The 18325-nt window shown below is 40.2% G+C and overlaps 1 protein-coding gene across 1 annotated transcript in view; it reads right to left on the bottom strand.

The window, feature by feature from the left end:
* Positions 1-18325, bottom strand: part of LOC148110466 (cytochrome P450 3A12-like) — a 36683-nt gene that overhangs the window by 11848 nt on the left and 6510 nt on the right. The window contains exons 4-7 of the mRNA XM_087867553.1: positions 16287-16386; positions 6113-6226; positions 5775-5863; positions 4339-4487 (exon numbers count right to left, since the gene is read on the bottom strand). Coding sequence (XP_087723679.1) covers positions 4339-4487; positions 5775-5863; positions 6113-6226; positions 16287-16386 — 452 coding nt within the window. The remainder of the gene's footprint in view (positions 1-4338; positions 4488-5774; positions 5864-6112; positions 6227-16286; positions 16387-18325) is intronic.

Here is an 18325-nt window from a genome sequence, read left to right as displayed (position 1 = left end):
TCATTATATATGCCTACCTTTAAAAAGAGCCAAGATTTCAAATCAATGACCCAGCTTTCTGTCAAAAAGATGCCAAAAATACAAGAGCACACCAAACCAAAAGCAAGCAGAAGAAGCACATAATACAGACAACAGCAGAAATTTAGGAAATAAGAGAATAAAAAACAAGAGAAACTTCAAAGAAAGCAAAGCCAATTCTTTCAAAAGACCTTTGGCTAGACTGACCAAGCAAAAAGGAGAAGAGATTCCAATTACTATGATCAGAAGTGAAGGAGGAGATTACTGTGGACATTACGAAAATAAAAAGGACTACGGGGAATACTACGAACAACTGAATGCCAATAAATTAAGTGAAGTGGAAAAATTCCTAGAAAAAGATAAACTAGAAAGTGACATTAAAAAAAACCACAGGCAATCTGAAAGACAAATGAAAAGACTGAGTTAGTAGTGAAGAAACTACTGACAAAAACAAGCTCACCCCCGATGGTTTCTCGGGCAAGTTCTAGCAAATATTTAAAGTGCAATCAACACCAATTTTGCACAAATGCCTCCAAAAAATAGAGGAGTTAGGAACACTTCCAAACTCATTCTACCTGGCCTGTATTACCCTGATACTAAAACCAGACGATGATATCACAGAATAAGAAAACTACAGACCAACGTATCTGATGACACGGATGCACAAATCTTCAACAAAATACTAGCAAACTGGACCTAGCAACATATCAAAAGAAGGATAGATCATAACCAAGAGAGGTTTATCCCAGCAATTCCAGGTTATGTAATACTATATAACAACAAAAAATTTTTTAAAAACCACATGGTCATCTCAATACAGGCAGAGAAAGTATTTGACAAAAACCCAACACTATTTAGCAATAAGAACACTCAACAAACTAGGAGCAGAAAGGAATATCCTCAACCTGATAAAGGGCATCTACAAAAACTCATAACTAACACACTTAATGGATGCAAACTGGACACTTTCCGCTAAGATTAAAGAAAACAAGGATGTGTCTATCACCCACTTCTATTCAACATTGTACTAGAAGTTCTAGCCAGGAAATGTAGGCCAAAGAAAGAAAGAAAGAATGAAGGAATGAATGAATGAATGAATGAAAGAGGGAGGGAGGGAGAGAGGGAGGGAGGGAGAAAGAAAAAAGAAAGAAAGAGGAAAGAAAGAAAGAAAGAAAAGAAGGAAGGAAGGAGAGAAAGAAAGAAAGAGAGAGAGAGGGAGGGAGGAAGGGAGGGAGGAAGGAAGGAGAAAGAGAGAAGAAAGAAAGAAAGAAAGAAAGAAAGAAAGAAAGAAAGAAAGAAAGAAAGAAAGAAAGAAGAAAGAAAGGAAGAAAGAAAGAGAGAGGAAGGGAGGGAGGGAGGGAGGGAGGGAGGGAGGGAGGAAGGAAGGAAGGAAGGAAGGAAGGAAGGAAGGAAGGAAGGAAGAGGAAGGGAGGGAGGGAGGAGGGAATAGAGGGAAGGAGGAAGGAAGAAAAAAGAAACAGAAGTTATTCATAGAGGAAATAAAGAGTAAAAGCATCTCTATTATCAGGCAACATAATGTTATACATAGAAAATCTGAAGGAATGTAATAGAAGTCTATTGGAACAAATAAACCAGTTTAGCAGAGTTTCCGATTCAAGATCAACATACAAAATCAATTGTATTTCATACACTGCAATACAAAATCCAAGTGAAATTAAGAATATAACTTCTTTACAATAGCATTAAGAAGAAGAATACTAGGAATAGCTTTTTTTTAATAACAAGGAAATGTATTTATTGATATCTCCCCACAAATATAAGCTGAGAGCCAAATGGTTTAACTGGGAAATTTGGAATAGCTTTAACAAAAGAAGTGCTATACTCTGAAAACCACAAATATTGTTGAAATAAAGAAGATCTATGTAAATGGAAAAACATCTAATGATCATGGATTAGAATTTAATGTTGTCAAGATGGCAGTACTCCTAGAGCTGATCTACAGATTAATGCATTCCCTATCAGAATCCTAGTTGGCTTCTTTGTAGAAACTGACATACTGAATTTAAAATTCAGGGGTGCCTGGGTGGCTCAGACATTAAGCGTCTGCCTTCGGCTCAGGACATGAACCCAGAGTCCTGGGATCGAGCCCCACATCGGGCTCCTCCACTGGGAGCCTGCTTCTTCCTCTCCCACTCTCCCTGCTTGTGTTCCCTCTCTCGCTGGCTGTCTCTCTCACTGTCAAATAAATAAATAAATCTTTAAAAAAAATAAAATAAAATAAAATTCATATGGAATTGTAAGGAACCTAGAATGGCCAAAACAATCTTGAAATAAAGAAGAATAAAATTGTAGAACTCCAACTTCCAGTTTCAAAACTTACCACAAAGCTATAATGATCAAGACAGTGGTCCAGACATAAGGAAAGACATATAGATCAATGGAATTGAATTTGGAGTCCAAAATTATACCCATGTGTTTATGGTCAACTGAATTTTGAGAAGGTTTCCAATACCATTCAATGGAATAAAAATAGTCTTTTCAATAAATGGTGTTGGGACAAGTCACGTAACCTCAGATTTTACAAGAAATTCTTAAATATGACAGTAAAATCATAGACAACAAAGGGAGAAATACATACATCATATATCATCAAAATTAAAAATTTTGTGCTACAAAGAACACTATGAAGAAAGCAAAAATACACCTACAGAATGGGGAAAAAACTGCAAATCATACATCTGATAAGGGACTTTTGTCTAGAAGATACAGAGAATTCTTACAACTCAAAAACAGATGAACAGCTGCACTATAAAGGGCAAGAATTTGAACACACATTTATCTAAAGTTATGAAATAGACAACAAATGTATAAAAAGTTGTTCAACCCCACTAGCCATTAAAGAAATGCAAAACAAAACCATAATACCCTTCACACCCATTAAGGTGGCCATGATCAAAAAGGTAGACAAGTGTAGACCAAATGTGCCAAGGATGGGCAGAAACTGGAAACTTCATACTTTCTGGTGGGAATGTGAAATGGTAGAGCTATTGTAGAGAAAAGTGTGGCAGTTCCTTATTAAATTAAACACACTGTATCTTAGCAACATAGCAAGTTACAATGAAAAACATTGTACAGACATAGCAAAGTTACTTCACAATTCCACCTCTGATTATATACCAAAAAGAATTGAAAACAGGTATTCTAACAAAAACCTAGGCATGAATGTGGATGGTAGCACTATTCATAATAGCCAAGAGTTGGAAACAGCCCAAATGTCCACCAAATGATCAAACGATAAACAAAATGCAATATGTCCATATAATGGAATATTAATTGGCCATAAAAAGAACGTTCTGATGCATGGTGCAACACAGATGAACCTTGAAAACATTATGTTAATGAAGGAAAGGAATCACAAAGATCACATGTTATATGATTCTATCTGTATGAAGAGTTCAGAAGAGGCAAATCTATTAAGACAGAAAGGATTAGTGGTTGCTTAGGGCTAAAGAAAGTGGGAAGTGATAGTAAAAAAGTACAGGATTTCTGTGTTGATGACAATATTCCAACAATTGACTGCAGTAAAAATTGCGCATATCCTTGAATGCACCAAGCAGAGTTTTCCGTTTCCTTGAGTTACAACAGACATACAGGACTGTATATGATACGGTGTACTGCACATACTCGACATACATATATACAAAATGGTTACCACAATAAGACTAGTTAACATCCATCATCTCATACAGTTATAAAAACAAAGTTTTCTGCCATTATGAGAACTTCTACAATCTACTCTTTTGGTAATTTACAAACACATCATACAGCGGTGTTAACTATAGTCATCATGTTGTATTTACCAGTCCAGTACCCATCTAACTTGTAACTGAAAGTGTGTACATTAGATCATCTTCATTGAAGTACCACCCCACAACCCCTGCTTCTGATAACCACAAATCTGATCTCCTCTTTGTATGACTTTGTTTCTTGTATTGTTTTTTTTTATTCCACATGTTATTGAGCTCATACAGTATTTGTCTTTCTCTGACTCATTTCATTCATCATAATGCCCTTGGGATCCAACCATGTTGTCCAAATACAGAATGTCCTTTCATTTTTATGGCTGAATAAGATTCCATGGTATATCCATACCATATTTCAATTATTCATTCCTTGGACAATGAACACTCAGACCATAAAAATTGAACTGTACATTTTAAAAGAGGGACATATATGTTATATAAAGTTGTATCTCAGTAAAATTGTTGTAGAAAGGTAGGAAGGGAAGAATTGAGGGAGGAAGGAAGGAAGGGTAAAAAAGGGATGAGAGGAGAAAAAGAAAAATGGTACTGTACGTACATATTGAGAAGAAAAATGGATCAAAGAAATCAAATTTTAAGAGCTTCTTAATATTTTCTACAAAAGGATCTTGTGGGTTGTTGAGGGAATCAATGTTCACTCCAAATGATGTGCTAGTAATCACATCCATGCTGTAGGCCCCAAAGATGCTGTGAGAGAAACAAAGACATGGATAATTAAAACCAGCACCTCTTTACTATCCTTATTCAACACATGAAGCAAGAGATGCATGTAGATTACAATGTCCAGGCAAGACAAGAGCCACACTTTCAGAACCACCTGCTGGATCATCTGAAGAGTCTATATGCCATCACACTCCCTCATGAGGTGCTCATGAGGTGCCACTGACGCAGCTGGCCTTGTGCTAGGGGTCATGGGGACACTATCACATGTTAGAAATACCTCTGAGCTCAAGGAGCTCAGCCATGGAGGGATAGAGACCCAAAGTTGGACAAATTACAGTAGTGTGTTGTGAGTATGGGCAGTAGAAGGTGGAGAAGCACTGTGTCTGAGCAGGACAGATGGTGGACTAATTAACCCTTCCTCAGGGAGTCAAGAAAGGTGAAATTGATCTGGTTCCTCTCTCGCCACAGTATCTATGCTCGGAGCTGATTCCTCTTCAACACATGACAGAACACCAACACCCTGTTCTGTGCTGCCAGGAACACCATCCCTTCTCCACACCCCTGCTAAGTCTTCTGAAAGACCCACTCTATCTCATCTCCAGTGATCTGAGATTGCCCGGAGAACTCACTCATTTCTGGAAAATGTAAGAACTAAGAATGTTCCTAGTTTAAAAATATATATTAAATCACACCAAAATTGATTTAGGGGATGCCATAGCTAAGCGATTACATGCCAGTAGTTTTCCTAGGACAGTGTGTGTGTGTGTGTGTGTGTGTGTGTGTGTGTGTGTGTGTTTATAATGTAGTGTCTCCCTCCCATCCCATGAGCAAGGCCTTGTCTCTTTTGAGATTGGAAGAAGGACAGCTGGTCATAAGAATTAATATTTAGTGTTTTGCTAATATTCTCAACAAAATCAGGAAGGGGCTTAAGTTGTTCCAAGTTCCACATGTTAGTGTCCTGCCCCACCCACCTTCCCCTCCCACCATTCCATACTCTCAACATTCAAAGATCTGGTACAATCATGTTTCTTTTTTTCAAGCATGTATTTTTGTCTTCCAGAATAACCAAGGTGACAATTAAGCAGATAAAGTAATCCTGCCTCATGTACACAAACAACACCCTTTCTCTCCTGACCGCCCTGCCTTATTAGGCGAGCTACCTCGTCTTGGCTGGCCCACTGGAGTTGTAACACCACATGCGTACTTCAGCTGCTTCGCTGGAGAAACTCAACAGTGGGAATTTGGCTCTGTGGCAGCAGCTGGAAAGTGTTGTGATAGAGCAGGAATCCCAGCAGCCCCGCTCCTACTTACTCTTTCAACATGACGTGGTTGCCTTTCTCTGCCTCCTTCCTCAGGTTCCTCACCAACACATCTCCATACTGGCCAATGATGGGGAACATCTACACACAAAATACAACACCACCTGAAGTTAAATCTGAGAATCAAGTCCTAGAATGATGTGGCTTTCACAAGCATGGAACAATGATTTGTAATAACAAATCTTATCGTATCTCTTGTAGGACAGGAAAAGACCATTTTTAGGAAGCCCGAATTCAGCAGACTACCCCTTAGAGATGGACTTTGATCTTATTTTCCATCAGCCCCCAATGTATTCCTTAACTTTCTAATTGAAACTCTTCTTTTCTTACCTCCTTGAGCTTTCCGCTAGTGAAGGTTGGAGATAGCAATGTTCGTATTCTCTTCCATTCTTCATCCTCAGACAAAGTGATTGCACTTTTCATAAATCCCGTTGGACCAAAAGACTAGAGTCAAAAAAAAAAACACCACAATTTGCCCTACATAAGTTTTGGAGGTCTCAAAGATTGTGGAAAATTTGTTAAACAGGCAGAAATTATTCAACAAATATTAAGTGATTATCAACCTAGTAGTAGGCCCTATGGTGGGTGATTAACAGATACTTATCCCAAATGGCTAGCCTCCCGCAAGGCTGAGGACACATCCAGCCACCTGATGTGCTTTGTAGCCTTTATACTCCATTTCCTTTTCAACGTAAATGTGGTATGGGAAAATCTGTCAGGGAAACTACTCCTCCAGGGGAATACACAGGATTAACACTTAGTACATTCTCCTCAGCTGTGCAGAGTAGAATTGAATTGGTGGAAGGCAGCCAGATACCCTGGCAAACTGTATGTTGCCTCACACCCGTTCTGCCTGTACATATATCCACAGCATGAGAAACTCGAAAAATGGATGTCTTGATATGGTGATTAAAAAAAACCCAAAACATTGTAGTTAACACTAAAAAGATTAGGAATCTATTTGCTCTTGTGAAGAAATGATGCAGTAACATGGAAATCTCTTCCCCCTGTATTTTCACCAAAGGGACATAAGGAAAAAGGCAGAAATAATTCTATTTCTCATCTTGGGATTGGCCTAGCAAGCCAACCAATTTGAATATTTCTTCCATTTTCCAAATCTGTATTTTGTTTTAAAATGGACATCTCCATGGCTAAAGTTAACAACTTAGGCAACAACAGATGTTGGCAAGGATGCAGAGAAAGGGAGCCCTCTTACACTGTTGGTGGAAATGCAAACTGGTGCAGTCACTCTGGAAAATAGTATGAAGGTTCCTCAAAAATTTAAGAATAGAGCTACACTACAACCCAGCCATTGGACTACTAGGTATTTATCAGAAGGATACAAACATAGTGAGTTGAAGGGACACATGCACCCCAATGTTTAGAGCACCAATGTCCACAATTGCCAAAACACTGAAAGAGCCCAGATGTCCATGACAGATGAATGGATAATGAAGACTTGATACACGTATACACACACACACACACACACACACACACACGATGGAATATTACTCAGCCATCAAAAAGAATGAAATCTTGCCATTTGCAACAACATGGATGGGACTGGAGGCTATTACGCTAAGCGAAATAAGTCAGTCAGAGAAAGACAAGTACCATATGAATTTATGTGGAATTTAAGAAACAAAACAGGGGCACTTGGGTGGCTCAGGTCATCATCCCAGGGTCCTGGGATTGAGTCCTGCATCAGGCTCCCTGCTCAGTGGGGAGCCTGCTTCTCCCTCTACCTCTGCTTGTCCCACTGCTTGTGCTCTCTCACTCTTTCTCTCTGTCAAATAAATAAATAAAATCTTAAAAAACAAAACAAAACAGATGAACATAGGAGAAGGGAAGGAAAAATAAAGTAAGAGGGAAACAGAGAGGGAGGCAAACGTAAGGCATTCTTAACTATTGGGAACAAACTGAAAGCTGCTGGTGGGGACGGGGTGAGGGGATTGGGAACTGGGTGATGGGCATTAAGGAGGGCACTTCATGTAATGGGCACTGGGTGTTGTATGCAACTATTGAATCACTGAATTCTACCTCTGAAACTAATAACACAATATATGTTAATTAAATTGAATATAAATTTTAAAAATTTTTTAAGATTTTATTTATTTGTCAGAGAGAGAGAGAGAAAACACAAGCAGGCGGACTGGCAGGAAGAGGGAAAAGCAGGCTCCCCACTGAGCAAGGAGCCCAATGCAGAACTGGATCCCAGGACTCCAGGATCATGACATGAGCCAAAGGCAGATGCTCAACCGACTGAGCCACCCAGGCGTCCCCCCAAAAAATTTTTAATTACGATAAAATAAAAATAAAAAAATACAGTCAATACCTCTAACACCATTTCATGATAAAAACTCACAAACTAGGAAGAGAGGAAAAGTTCCTCAACTTAAGAACGAGTATCTAAAAACTTTAAAAATAACATCTCCTCAGTGAGGAAAGACTGATATTATATCGCTAAGATGATGGAACAGACACTCCAGTCTCTCTCATCCCACAAACAACAATTAGAAAGCTATCCACAAACAAAAATAGGCCTAAGAGCTTAGGAGTCTATTTAAGAAGCTTCAACAGCACAGTGGAGCAAAACTCTTGAGAATAACTGTACAAGAAAAGTAAGGAGAAAATTTCATCACCTCATGCCCCAGGTCAGCACTGCTCAGCACCAAGAGGACACTCCCTGACCTGAGATAGGTCCCCTTCCTGGGGAACAGCGAAAGGGTGAGCAACCATGAGCCTCAGCCCTTCGGGGCATGGCACAAATGACCTGTTTTGGTTTCAAACCTCCCACAGACTGGCATGGCTGACACATCTAGACACAGCCAGGAACAAAGAAGGGCAGGACTACCAGTATCAGCCATGTGACATGAGTGACCGTGTTTCTCTGTGTCCTGCTCTGCAGAAGTCTCGAGCAGGCTTTGCTGCTGAGGAACCCACAGCCAGCCCAGCACTGTGCACCCTCTAAGAGTCTTCTGCTGATCGTCCCAGAGGTTTTCACATATGCAGACTCCAGCTGCCTGAACCAACTATGCCCTCCTGGATTATTTAAATTATCAAGTCTGAGTGGGATACAGTCAGACTGGGGAAAAAAGCTTACAGGCTTACAGGACACCATCAAGTGAAACAATATTCATATTATGGGAGTCCCAGTAGTGAAGAGAGAAGTGGGCAGAATGCTTACTTAAACAAACGATGGCTGAACAGTTCCCAAACCTAGGGAAATGTATGAAATCTTGGGACATTCAATCAATAAGACTGAATCTGAAAAAGACTTCTCCAAGAGACATTATAATAAAACTGTCAAAAATTAAACCCAAAGAAAAAGTCTTGAAAGCAGCAAGAGAAAAGGAGCTCATTAGATACAAGGGAACACCTTGGAGCTATCAGTGGATTCCTCAGCAAAAAAAAAAAAAAAAAAAGCAGAAGAGTGGGTGATTTATTTGAAGTGCTAGAAAAAAAAATACCAACTAAGAATACTTTACCCAGGGGAGGGAGGAGTTAAGATGGCGGAGGAGTAGGGGACCCCTTTTTCAGCCGGTCCCCTGAGTCGAGTGGGATAGGTACCAGACCAGCCTGAACATCCATGGAATCAGCCTGAGATGCAGGAAGATACATCTGGATCTCTACAAATGAACATCTCCAGCTCTGAGTATTGAGGTACGAAGCAGGGAGTGGTGAAACCGTGCACAGATATCAGAAGATAAACGGAAGGGGAGGGAGCCGCCACGTTCGGGAGCCAGGAAGCGGTAGCCACCTGCACGGGGGAGCGGGGGACTCGCGGACCGGCACCCAAGAGAGAGCAGACTGAGACCGTGAGCCGGGGAACGCGCGTCACCAGACTAAAATGGAGCTCCGGTGTGCTCACTGGAACCAGACTGAGACCGGGAGCTCCAGGAGCGCACGGGGGCGGCTGGCGGCTGGCAGTGTTAGAAACAAAAAGGACAGAGATGCACCAGCCCTGGAAGCGAGGGCTGGGACTCCGGGTGTGGGGCGCACATCCCGGGACGCTGCAGGGTTGAGCAGCACCAACAGAAACAGAGTTAAAGTGGCCAGAACATCAGTGGAGAACGGTCCATGATCCCTCTGTTCTGAAACAGAGGCTGAGATTCAGCCACTGCTGCTCTGCCTCTCAGAAGAGACACAGCAAGTCCCCAGGGAAAGCCGCCAGAGAACAAAAGCCTGGAAATACCGGCTCACAGTGTGCCCATCCCCATCCCCCCTCACAGGGGACACGGAGACTCTACCCAAACTGGGTTGCCTGAGCATCGGCGCGGCAGGCCCCTCCCCCAGAAGGCAGGCTGAAAAATCAAGAAGCATACATCCCTAAGATCCCTATAAAACAAGGGCGCATGGCCTGGGTCCCGGGCAATAATTTGGGCTCTGGACAACCCCGCAACCTCTCCTCATCAGAATGACGAGAAGGAGAAAACCCCCCAGCAAAGAAAAGACAATGAGACTGTGGCCTCTGCCAAAAAACTAATGGATATGGATATAACCAAATTATCAGAAATGGAATTCAGAGTAACAATGGTCAAGATGATGTGTAGACTTGAAAAAAGTATTAACGAAAATGTTAATGAGAATATAGAATCTCTAAGGGCAGAAATGAGAGCGAATCTGGCAGAAATTAAAAATTTTATGAGCCAAATGCACTGAAAACTAGAGGCTCTGACGGCCAGGGTAAATGAGGCAGAGGAACGTATCAGCGAATTGGAGGATGGGTTAGTAGAAGAAAAAACGAAAATAGAAGCTGGAGTCAAAAAAATCCACGCTCAAGAATGTAGGTTACGGGAGATTACTGACTCAATGAAACGTTTCAATATCAGAATCATCGGCATCCCCGAGGGGGTGGAGAAAAACAGAGGTCTAGAAGAGATATTTGAACAAATTGTAGCTGAAAACTTCCCTAATCTAGCAAGAGAAACAAACACTCGTGTTCAAGAGGCAGAGGGGACCCCTCCCAAGCTCAACCACAACAAACCTACACCACGTCACATCATAGTGCATTTCTCAAATATTAGATCCAAGGATACAGTATTGAAAGCGGCCAGGGCAAAGAAATTTCTCACGTACCAAGGCAAAGTTATCAGAATTACGTCAGACCTGCCTACACAGACCTGGAATGAGAGAAAGGGTTGGGGGGGGGCATTTTTAAAGCTCTTTCAGAGAAAAACACGCAGCCAAGGATCCTTTATCCAACAAGGCTGTCATTCAGAATTGATGGAGAAATAAAGACCTTCCAGAATCGCCAGTCATTGACGAATTTCATAACCACGAAACCAGCCCTACAGGAGATATTAAGGGGGGTTCTAAAAGTAAAAAGGCCCCAAGAGTGATACAGAACAGAAAGTCACAATCGATAGAAACAAAGACTTTACTGGCAACATGGCATCATTAAAATCATCTCTCAATAATCAGTCTCAATGTAAATGGCCTAAATGCTCCCATACAATGCCACACGGATGCAGATTGGATAAAAAGACATGACCCATCCATTTGCTGTCTACAAAAGACTCATTTTGAACCTAAAGATACATTCAGACTGAAAGTAAAGGGATGGAATACCATCTTTCACGCCAATGGACCTCAAAAGAAAGCTGGGGTAGCAATTCTCATATCAGACAGATTGGATTTTAAACTAAAGACTATAGTTAGAGACACAGAAGGACACTATATTATTCTTAAAGGATGTACCCAACAAGTGGATATGACAATTATAAATATATATGCCCCCAACGGGGGAGCAGCAAGATACACAAGCCAACTCTTAACCAGAATAAAGAGACATATAGATAAAAATACGTTAATAGTAGGGACCTCAATACTCCACTATCAGAAATAGACAGAGCACCCATGCAGAAAATCGACAAAGAAACAAGGGCTTTGAATGCCATACTCGACAATTTTGACCTCATAGATATATATAAACACTACACTCCAGAACCAAAGAATACTCATTCTATTCTAATGCCCATGGAACATTCTCATGAATAGACCATGTTCTGGGTCACAAAACAGGTCTCAACCGACACCAAAAGACTGAAATTATTCCCTGCATATTCTCAGACCACAATGCTCTGAAATTGGAACTCAACCACAAGGAAAAATTTGGAAGAAACTCAAACACTTGGAGACTAAGAACCATCCTCCTCAGGAATGACTCGAAAACCAGGAAATCAAAAATCAATTTAAACAATTTATGGAGACCAACGAGAATGAAAACACAACGGTCCAAAACCTATGGGATACCGCAAAGGCAGTCCTAAGGGGGAAATACATAGCCATCCAAGCCTCACTCAAAAGAATAGAAAAATCTAAAATGCAGTTTTTATATTCTCACCTCAAGAAGCTGGAACAGCAACAGAGGGACAAGCCTAATCCACGCACGAGGAAGCAGTTGACCATGATTAGAGCAGAAATCAATGAATTAGAAACCAGGAGTACAGTAGAGCAGATCAACAGAACTAGAAGCTGGTTCTTTGAGAGAATCAATAAAATTGACAGACCACTGGCAAGACTTATCCAAAAGAATAGAGAAAGGACCCAAATTAATAAAATTATGAATGAAAAGGTAGAGGTCACAACCAACACCAATGAAATTGGAAGGATTATTAGAAACTTTTATCAACAGCTTTATGCCAATAAATTAAGCAATCTGAAGAGATGGAGGTCTTCCTGGAAACCTATAAACTACCAAGACTGAAACAGGAAGAAATTGATTTTTTAAACAAGCCAATTAATTATGAAGAGATTGAGTCAGTGATAAACAACCTTCCAAAAAACAAAACTCCAGGCCCGACAGTATTCCTGGGGAATACTACCAAACATTCAAAGAAGAAATAATACCTATTCCCCTAAAGCTATTTCAAAAAATAGAAACAGAAGGAAAGCTACCAAACTCCTTCTATGAGGCTGATATTACCTTGATCCCCAAACCAGGCAAAGACCCCATCAAAAAGGAGAATTACAGACCGATTTCCTTAATGAATATGGACGCCAAAATCCTCAACAAGATCCTGGCTAATAGAATCCAACAGTACATTAAAAGGATTATCCATCATGACCAAGTGGGATTCATACCTGGGATGCAAGGGTGGTTCAACATTCCCAAATCGATCAGTGTCTTGGATTTTATCCAGAAAGAAAAATTCAAAAATCATATGATCCTCTCAATTGATGCAGAAAAAGCATTTGACAAAATACAGCATCCTTTCCTGATTAAAAACCTTCAGAGTGTAGGGATAGAGGCTACATTCCTCAATCTCATAGAAACCATCTATGAAAAGCCTACAGCAAATATCATTCTCAATGGGAAAAAGCTGGGAGCCTTTCCCTTAAGATCAGGAACATGACAAGGATGCCCACTTTCACCACTATTATTCAACATAGTACTAGAAGTCCTTGCAACAGCAATCAGACGACAAAAAGGGATCAAAGGTATCCAAATCGGTAAAGAAGTAGAACTGTCTCTCTTCGCAGATGACATGATACTCTATATGGAAAACCCAAAGGAATCCACTCCCAAACTATTAGAAGTTATAGAGCAATTCAGTAATGTGGCGGGGTACAATATCAATGCTCAGAAATCAGTTGCATTCTATACACGAACAATGAGACTGAAGAAAGAGAAATTAGGGAATCCATCCCATTTACAATAGCACCAAAAATCATATGTTATCTTGGAATTAACTCAACCAGAGACATAAAGGATCTATATTCTAGAAACTACAAATCACTCTTGACAGACATTGAAGAAGACACCAAAAGATGGAAAAATATTCCATGCTCATGGAACGGAAGAATTAACATAGTTAAAATGTCCTTGCTACCCCGAGCAATCTACACTTTCAATGCTATCCCGATCAAACCACCAATGACATTTTTCAAAGAACTGGAACAAACAGCCCTTAAATTTGTGTGGAACCAGAAAAGACCCCGAATCGCCAAGGAATTTTTGAAAAGGAAAAACACAGCTGGGGGCATCACTATGCCAGATTTCAAGCTGTACTACAAAGCTGTGATCACAAAGACAGCATGGTACTGGCACAAAAACAGACACATAGACCAATGGAACAGAATAGAGAACCCAGAAATGGACCCTCGGCTCTTTGGGCAACTAATCTCTGACAAAGCAAGAAAAAACATCTGGTGGAAAAAAGACAGCCTCTTCAATAAATGGTGCTGGGAAAATTGGACAGCTACATGCAAAAGAATGAAACTTGACCACTCTCTCACACCATACACAAAGATAAACTCCAAATGGATGAAAGACCTCCATGTGAGACAGGAATCCATCAAAATCCTACAGGAGAACATAGGCAGCAACCTATACGACATCGGCCAAAGCAACCTTTCTCATGACACATCTCCAAAGGCAAGAGAAACAAAAGATAAAATGAACTTGTGGGACTTCATCAAGATAAAAAGCTTCTGCACAGCCAAGGAAACAGTCAGAAAAACTAAGAGGCAGCCCACGGAATGGGAGAATATATTTGCAAATGACGCTACAGATAAAAGACTGTTATCCATGATCTGCAAAGAACTTCTCAAACTCAATACGTGAGAAACAAATAAACAAATCATAAAATGGGCAGAAGATATGAACAGACACTTTTCCAATGAAGACATACAAATGGCTAACAGACACATGAAAAAATGTCCAAAATCATTAGCCATCAGGGAAATTCAAATTAAAACCACACTAAGATACCACCTTATGCCAGTTAGAATGGCAAAAATTGACAAGGCAAGAAACAACAAATGTTGGAGAGGATGTGGAGAAAGGGGATCCCTCCTACATTGTTGGTGGGAATGCAAGTTGGTACAGCCACTCTGGAAAACAGTGTGGAGGTCCCTTAAAAAGTTAAAAATTGAGCTACCCTATGATCCAGCCATTGCACTACTGGGTATCTACCCCAAAGATACAGACGTAGTGAAGAGAAGGGCCATATGCACCCCAATGTTCATAGCAGCATTGTCCACAATAGCTAAATTGTGGAAGGAGCCGAGATGCCCTTCAACAGATGACTGAATTTAGAAGATGTGGTCCATATATACAATGGAATATTACTCAGCTATCGAAAAGAACGATTTCTCAATATTTGCTGCAACATGGACGGCACTGGAGGAGATTATGCTAAGTGAAATAAGTCAAGCAGAGAAAGACAATTATCATATGGTTTCTCTCATCTATGGAAAATAACAACTAGGAAGATCGGTAGGAGAAGAAAGGGATAAAGAAAGGGGGGGTAATCAGAAGGGGGAATGAAGCATGAGAGACTATGGACTGTGAGAAACAAACTGAGAGCTTCACAGGGGAGGGGGGAGGGGAATGGGATAGGCTGGTGATGGGTAGTAAGGAGGGCATGTATTGCATGGTGCACTGGGTGTTATACACAACTAATGAATCATTGAACTTTACATGGAAAATCAGGGATGTACTGTATGGTGAGTAACATAATATAATAATAAAATATTACTATAAAAAAAGAAGGCGGCAAATATTATGTAAACATAGATAAGCTAATTCTAATTTGTGTGGAAAAGCAAAAGACCTAAAATACCTACATCAATTCCCAAAAAAAAAATAAAATGGGAACAATCAGTGTTCATGATGCGGAGACTTACTATGTGACTATAATAATCAAGAGAGCCTGGCATTGGTAGAGGGAGAGATACAGAGATCAATGAACAGAACAGAGAATGAGAAACAGACACTCACAAATAGGTCCAACTCAATTTTGATACTGGTACAAAACCAATTCAGTGGAGGAAGTATAGCCTTTTCACAAATGGTGCTGGAGCAATTAGACATCCATAGGCCAAAAACAAAGATCCTTGACCTACACTTCACACCTCACAATCAACGCTAAACATTGACACAAGATGGATCGCAGACTTAAGTGTGAAACATAACACTACATAAGATTTACATTTTAAATATAAAACAAAAAATTAAATACTTGGAGAAAATCCTAGGGACTTAGGGCCAAGTGAAGATTTTTCAAACTTGATGCCTAAGTCACAACCCATAAAAGGATAAAAGGATAAACTGGCCTTATCAAAAAAAAAAAAAAATGTGTGCTCTGCTGAAGACCCTGAGACAACGAAGAGACAAGCTACACACCCTGCCTATAAAAGGTTAGGAAGAGAGAGACTTTTGGTGATGGAACAGCCCTGTAACGTGACTGGGAGGGTGGATACACAAATCTACATGTAAGGTAAATGTTCAGAGAACAACACACACACACACACACACACACACACACACACACACACACACACACACACATGAGTGCATATAAAACTGTTGAAATCTAATGTCAAACTGGGCTCGGACACTCTACTATAGGTAAGCAAGATATTACCTTAGAGGAAACAGCTTGAAGGTTACATGACATGGGACCTCCTGTGAAAACTTCCTGTGAATTTACTCTTATTTTGAAATAAAAGTTTTATAAATAACTATGTAAATTTAAAATGAATTCATGCCTACCCGTCGGTTTGTGAAGACAGAATAACATTCCTTCACTAGTACTGTTTTGATCATGTCTGGATCCGTGATAGCCAACACAGGCTGTCGCCCATCATATAACCTGTGTGGGGAAAACAGAGCTGATTACACTTAACACAACAGTTTCTGCAGCTGCAGCCACACCTGGAAGTCCAGACTTCTATCCTGATGGTACCTAATCCATTCTCTGAGATCATGGTTAGAAAAAACATGAGAACACTAATTAAGTTTAGATGTGTACGTGGGTATTTCCTGGAGTATTCTCCATAATTTTTTGTTTGTTGAAAAATGCTTCAAATATTTTAGAAGTATGTCAAATATTTCCAATAATTTATCTATATTAACAAGAAGGAAGTTAGGGAGGTAAATAACTGAATGCAAGTAAATTATCTAGGAATAAAAAAAATAATGGAGAGTCCACCCACCCAGTCACTAAAAATTATAATTTTGAAGGTATATCAAACACATGAAAGGCATAGGAGAAAATATTAGATGAAAAGTGTGCATACACTGATCACACATATGTAAGATATGTCTGCAAATGAAAAGACTTGGAATGCTCAAAAGTGATGGCAAAATTATGAATTATTTCTTTGCCTATTTACTAAAATATGCTTCCCAGTTACATTTGAAAAGAAATATTATTCTTAATAGTGAGAGAGGTCCTTGATAGCATTAAGTCTGAAAAATTTGAAACAAAAGAGAAAAAGAAATATAGAAAAATATATATAACTCATTTTAGATATATTTCCTTTTTATTACTTATATTTATTCTTATATGTGGGTCCCAGGTGTGGGTTCCTTGGGCTTCATGTGACATCCCGGAGCAGCAGGGCAAGCCCACTTTTGCACATGTCTCACACAAAGCTGACTCTTTATATGTGATCCATCCCTATCTAGCCTGACTTGACTGTCATTGTGGCCTGTTAATGGGAGTCTGTAACCAGCATGAGGTTTACTTTAAGCTTAATTATACCGTAAATAAGTATTTTATTTTGTTTCCTCTATAAATCATTTGCATGTACTAGAACAAAAGGAAAGATTCACACAAGGCCTCTATTTTTTCTTTGATGTCATAGGGGAATTTCAAATGGTTTTGTGGTCACACCTAAAAATGGATGAGAACACTACACTAAATGCTACCCATCTCCAAACAGTATTCTTTTTTTTTATAGCAAATTTTTATTATATTATGTTAGTCACCATACAGTACATCCCTAGTTTTTGATGTAAAGTTCCATGATTCATTACTTGCATATAACACCCAGTGCACCATGCAGTACCTGCCGTCCTTACTACCCATCACCGGCCTATCCCATCCCCCACCCTCCTCCCTTCTGAAGCCCTCAGTTTGTTTCCCAGAGTCCATAGTCTCTCATGGTTCATTCCCCCTTCTGTTTACCCCCCCTTCTGCTTCCCTTTCTTCTCCTACCGATCTTCCTGCTATTTCTTATGTTCCATACATGAGTGAAACCATATGCTAATTGTCTTTCTCTGCTTGACTTATTCAAACAGTAGCCAAACAGTATTCTAAAACTCAGTGTGTTTCAGTGGGAGTCATGTACACGTAGTGTTGAAGCAGTGATAGAAGTTACTGAGGTGGCACTCAGGTCTACTCTCCCAGCAGCCTGATCATATTTCTTGGATGATTTCCCTCGTCCCATCCTGTTTGTTCAAAAACACCTGGGTGGACAAGGGACAGTGCTTTTGGGTTACTGTATATATTCATGATCTCACATGGCCCTAATACAGCTTCCACTACAGTCAAACTGAGATTCCTGAGACCCCCCGCCCTCCAACCTCCAGATCCAGTGTTACCGGCAGATGGGGCTCAAGAATCTGTATTTTTAACAAGCTCTCCCACATGGTTCCTACCCACAGCCAAGCATGAGAACCATGTACTAAGGTCAGAACTGGGGCCCACGATGTAACACTGCCTCCACCCAGAGCTGACTAGTACTGAATGTGGGAAGGGACAGTGGAGCTGAACCAGTGGTGATCCAGAGATCTGGGTTCCTTCC

Source organism: Ursus americanus, chromosome 2, assembly GCF_024610735.1.
Source record: "Ursus americanus isolate L20-20 chromosome 2, mUrsAme1.1.p, whole genome shotgun sequence".
Taxonomy (NCBI): domain Eukaryota; kingdom Metazoa; phylum Chordata; class Mammalia; order Carnivora; family Ursidae; genus Ursus; species Ursus americanus.
This window is presented reverse-complemented; position numbering and strand designations above follow the sequence as displayed.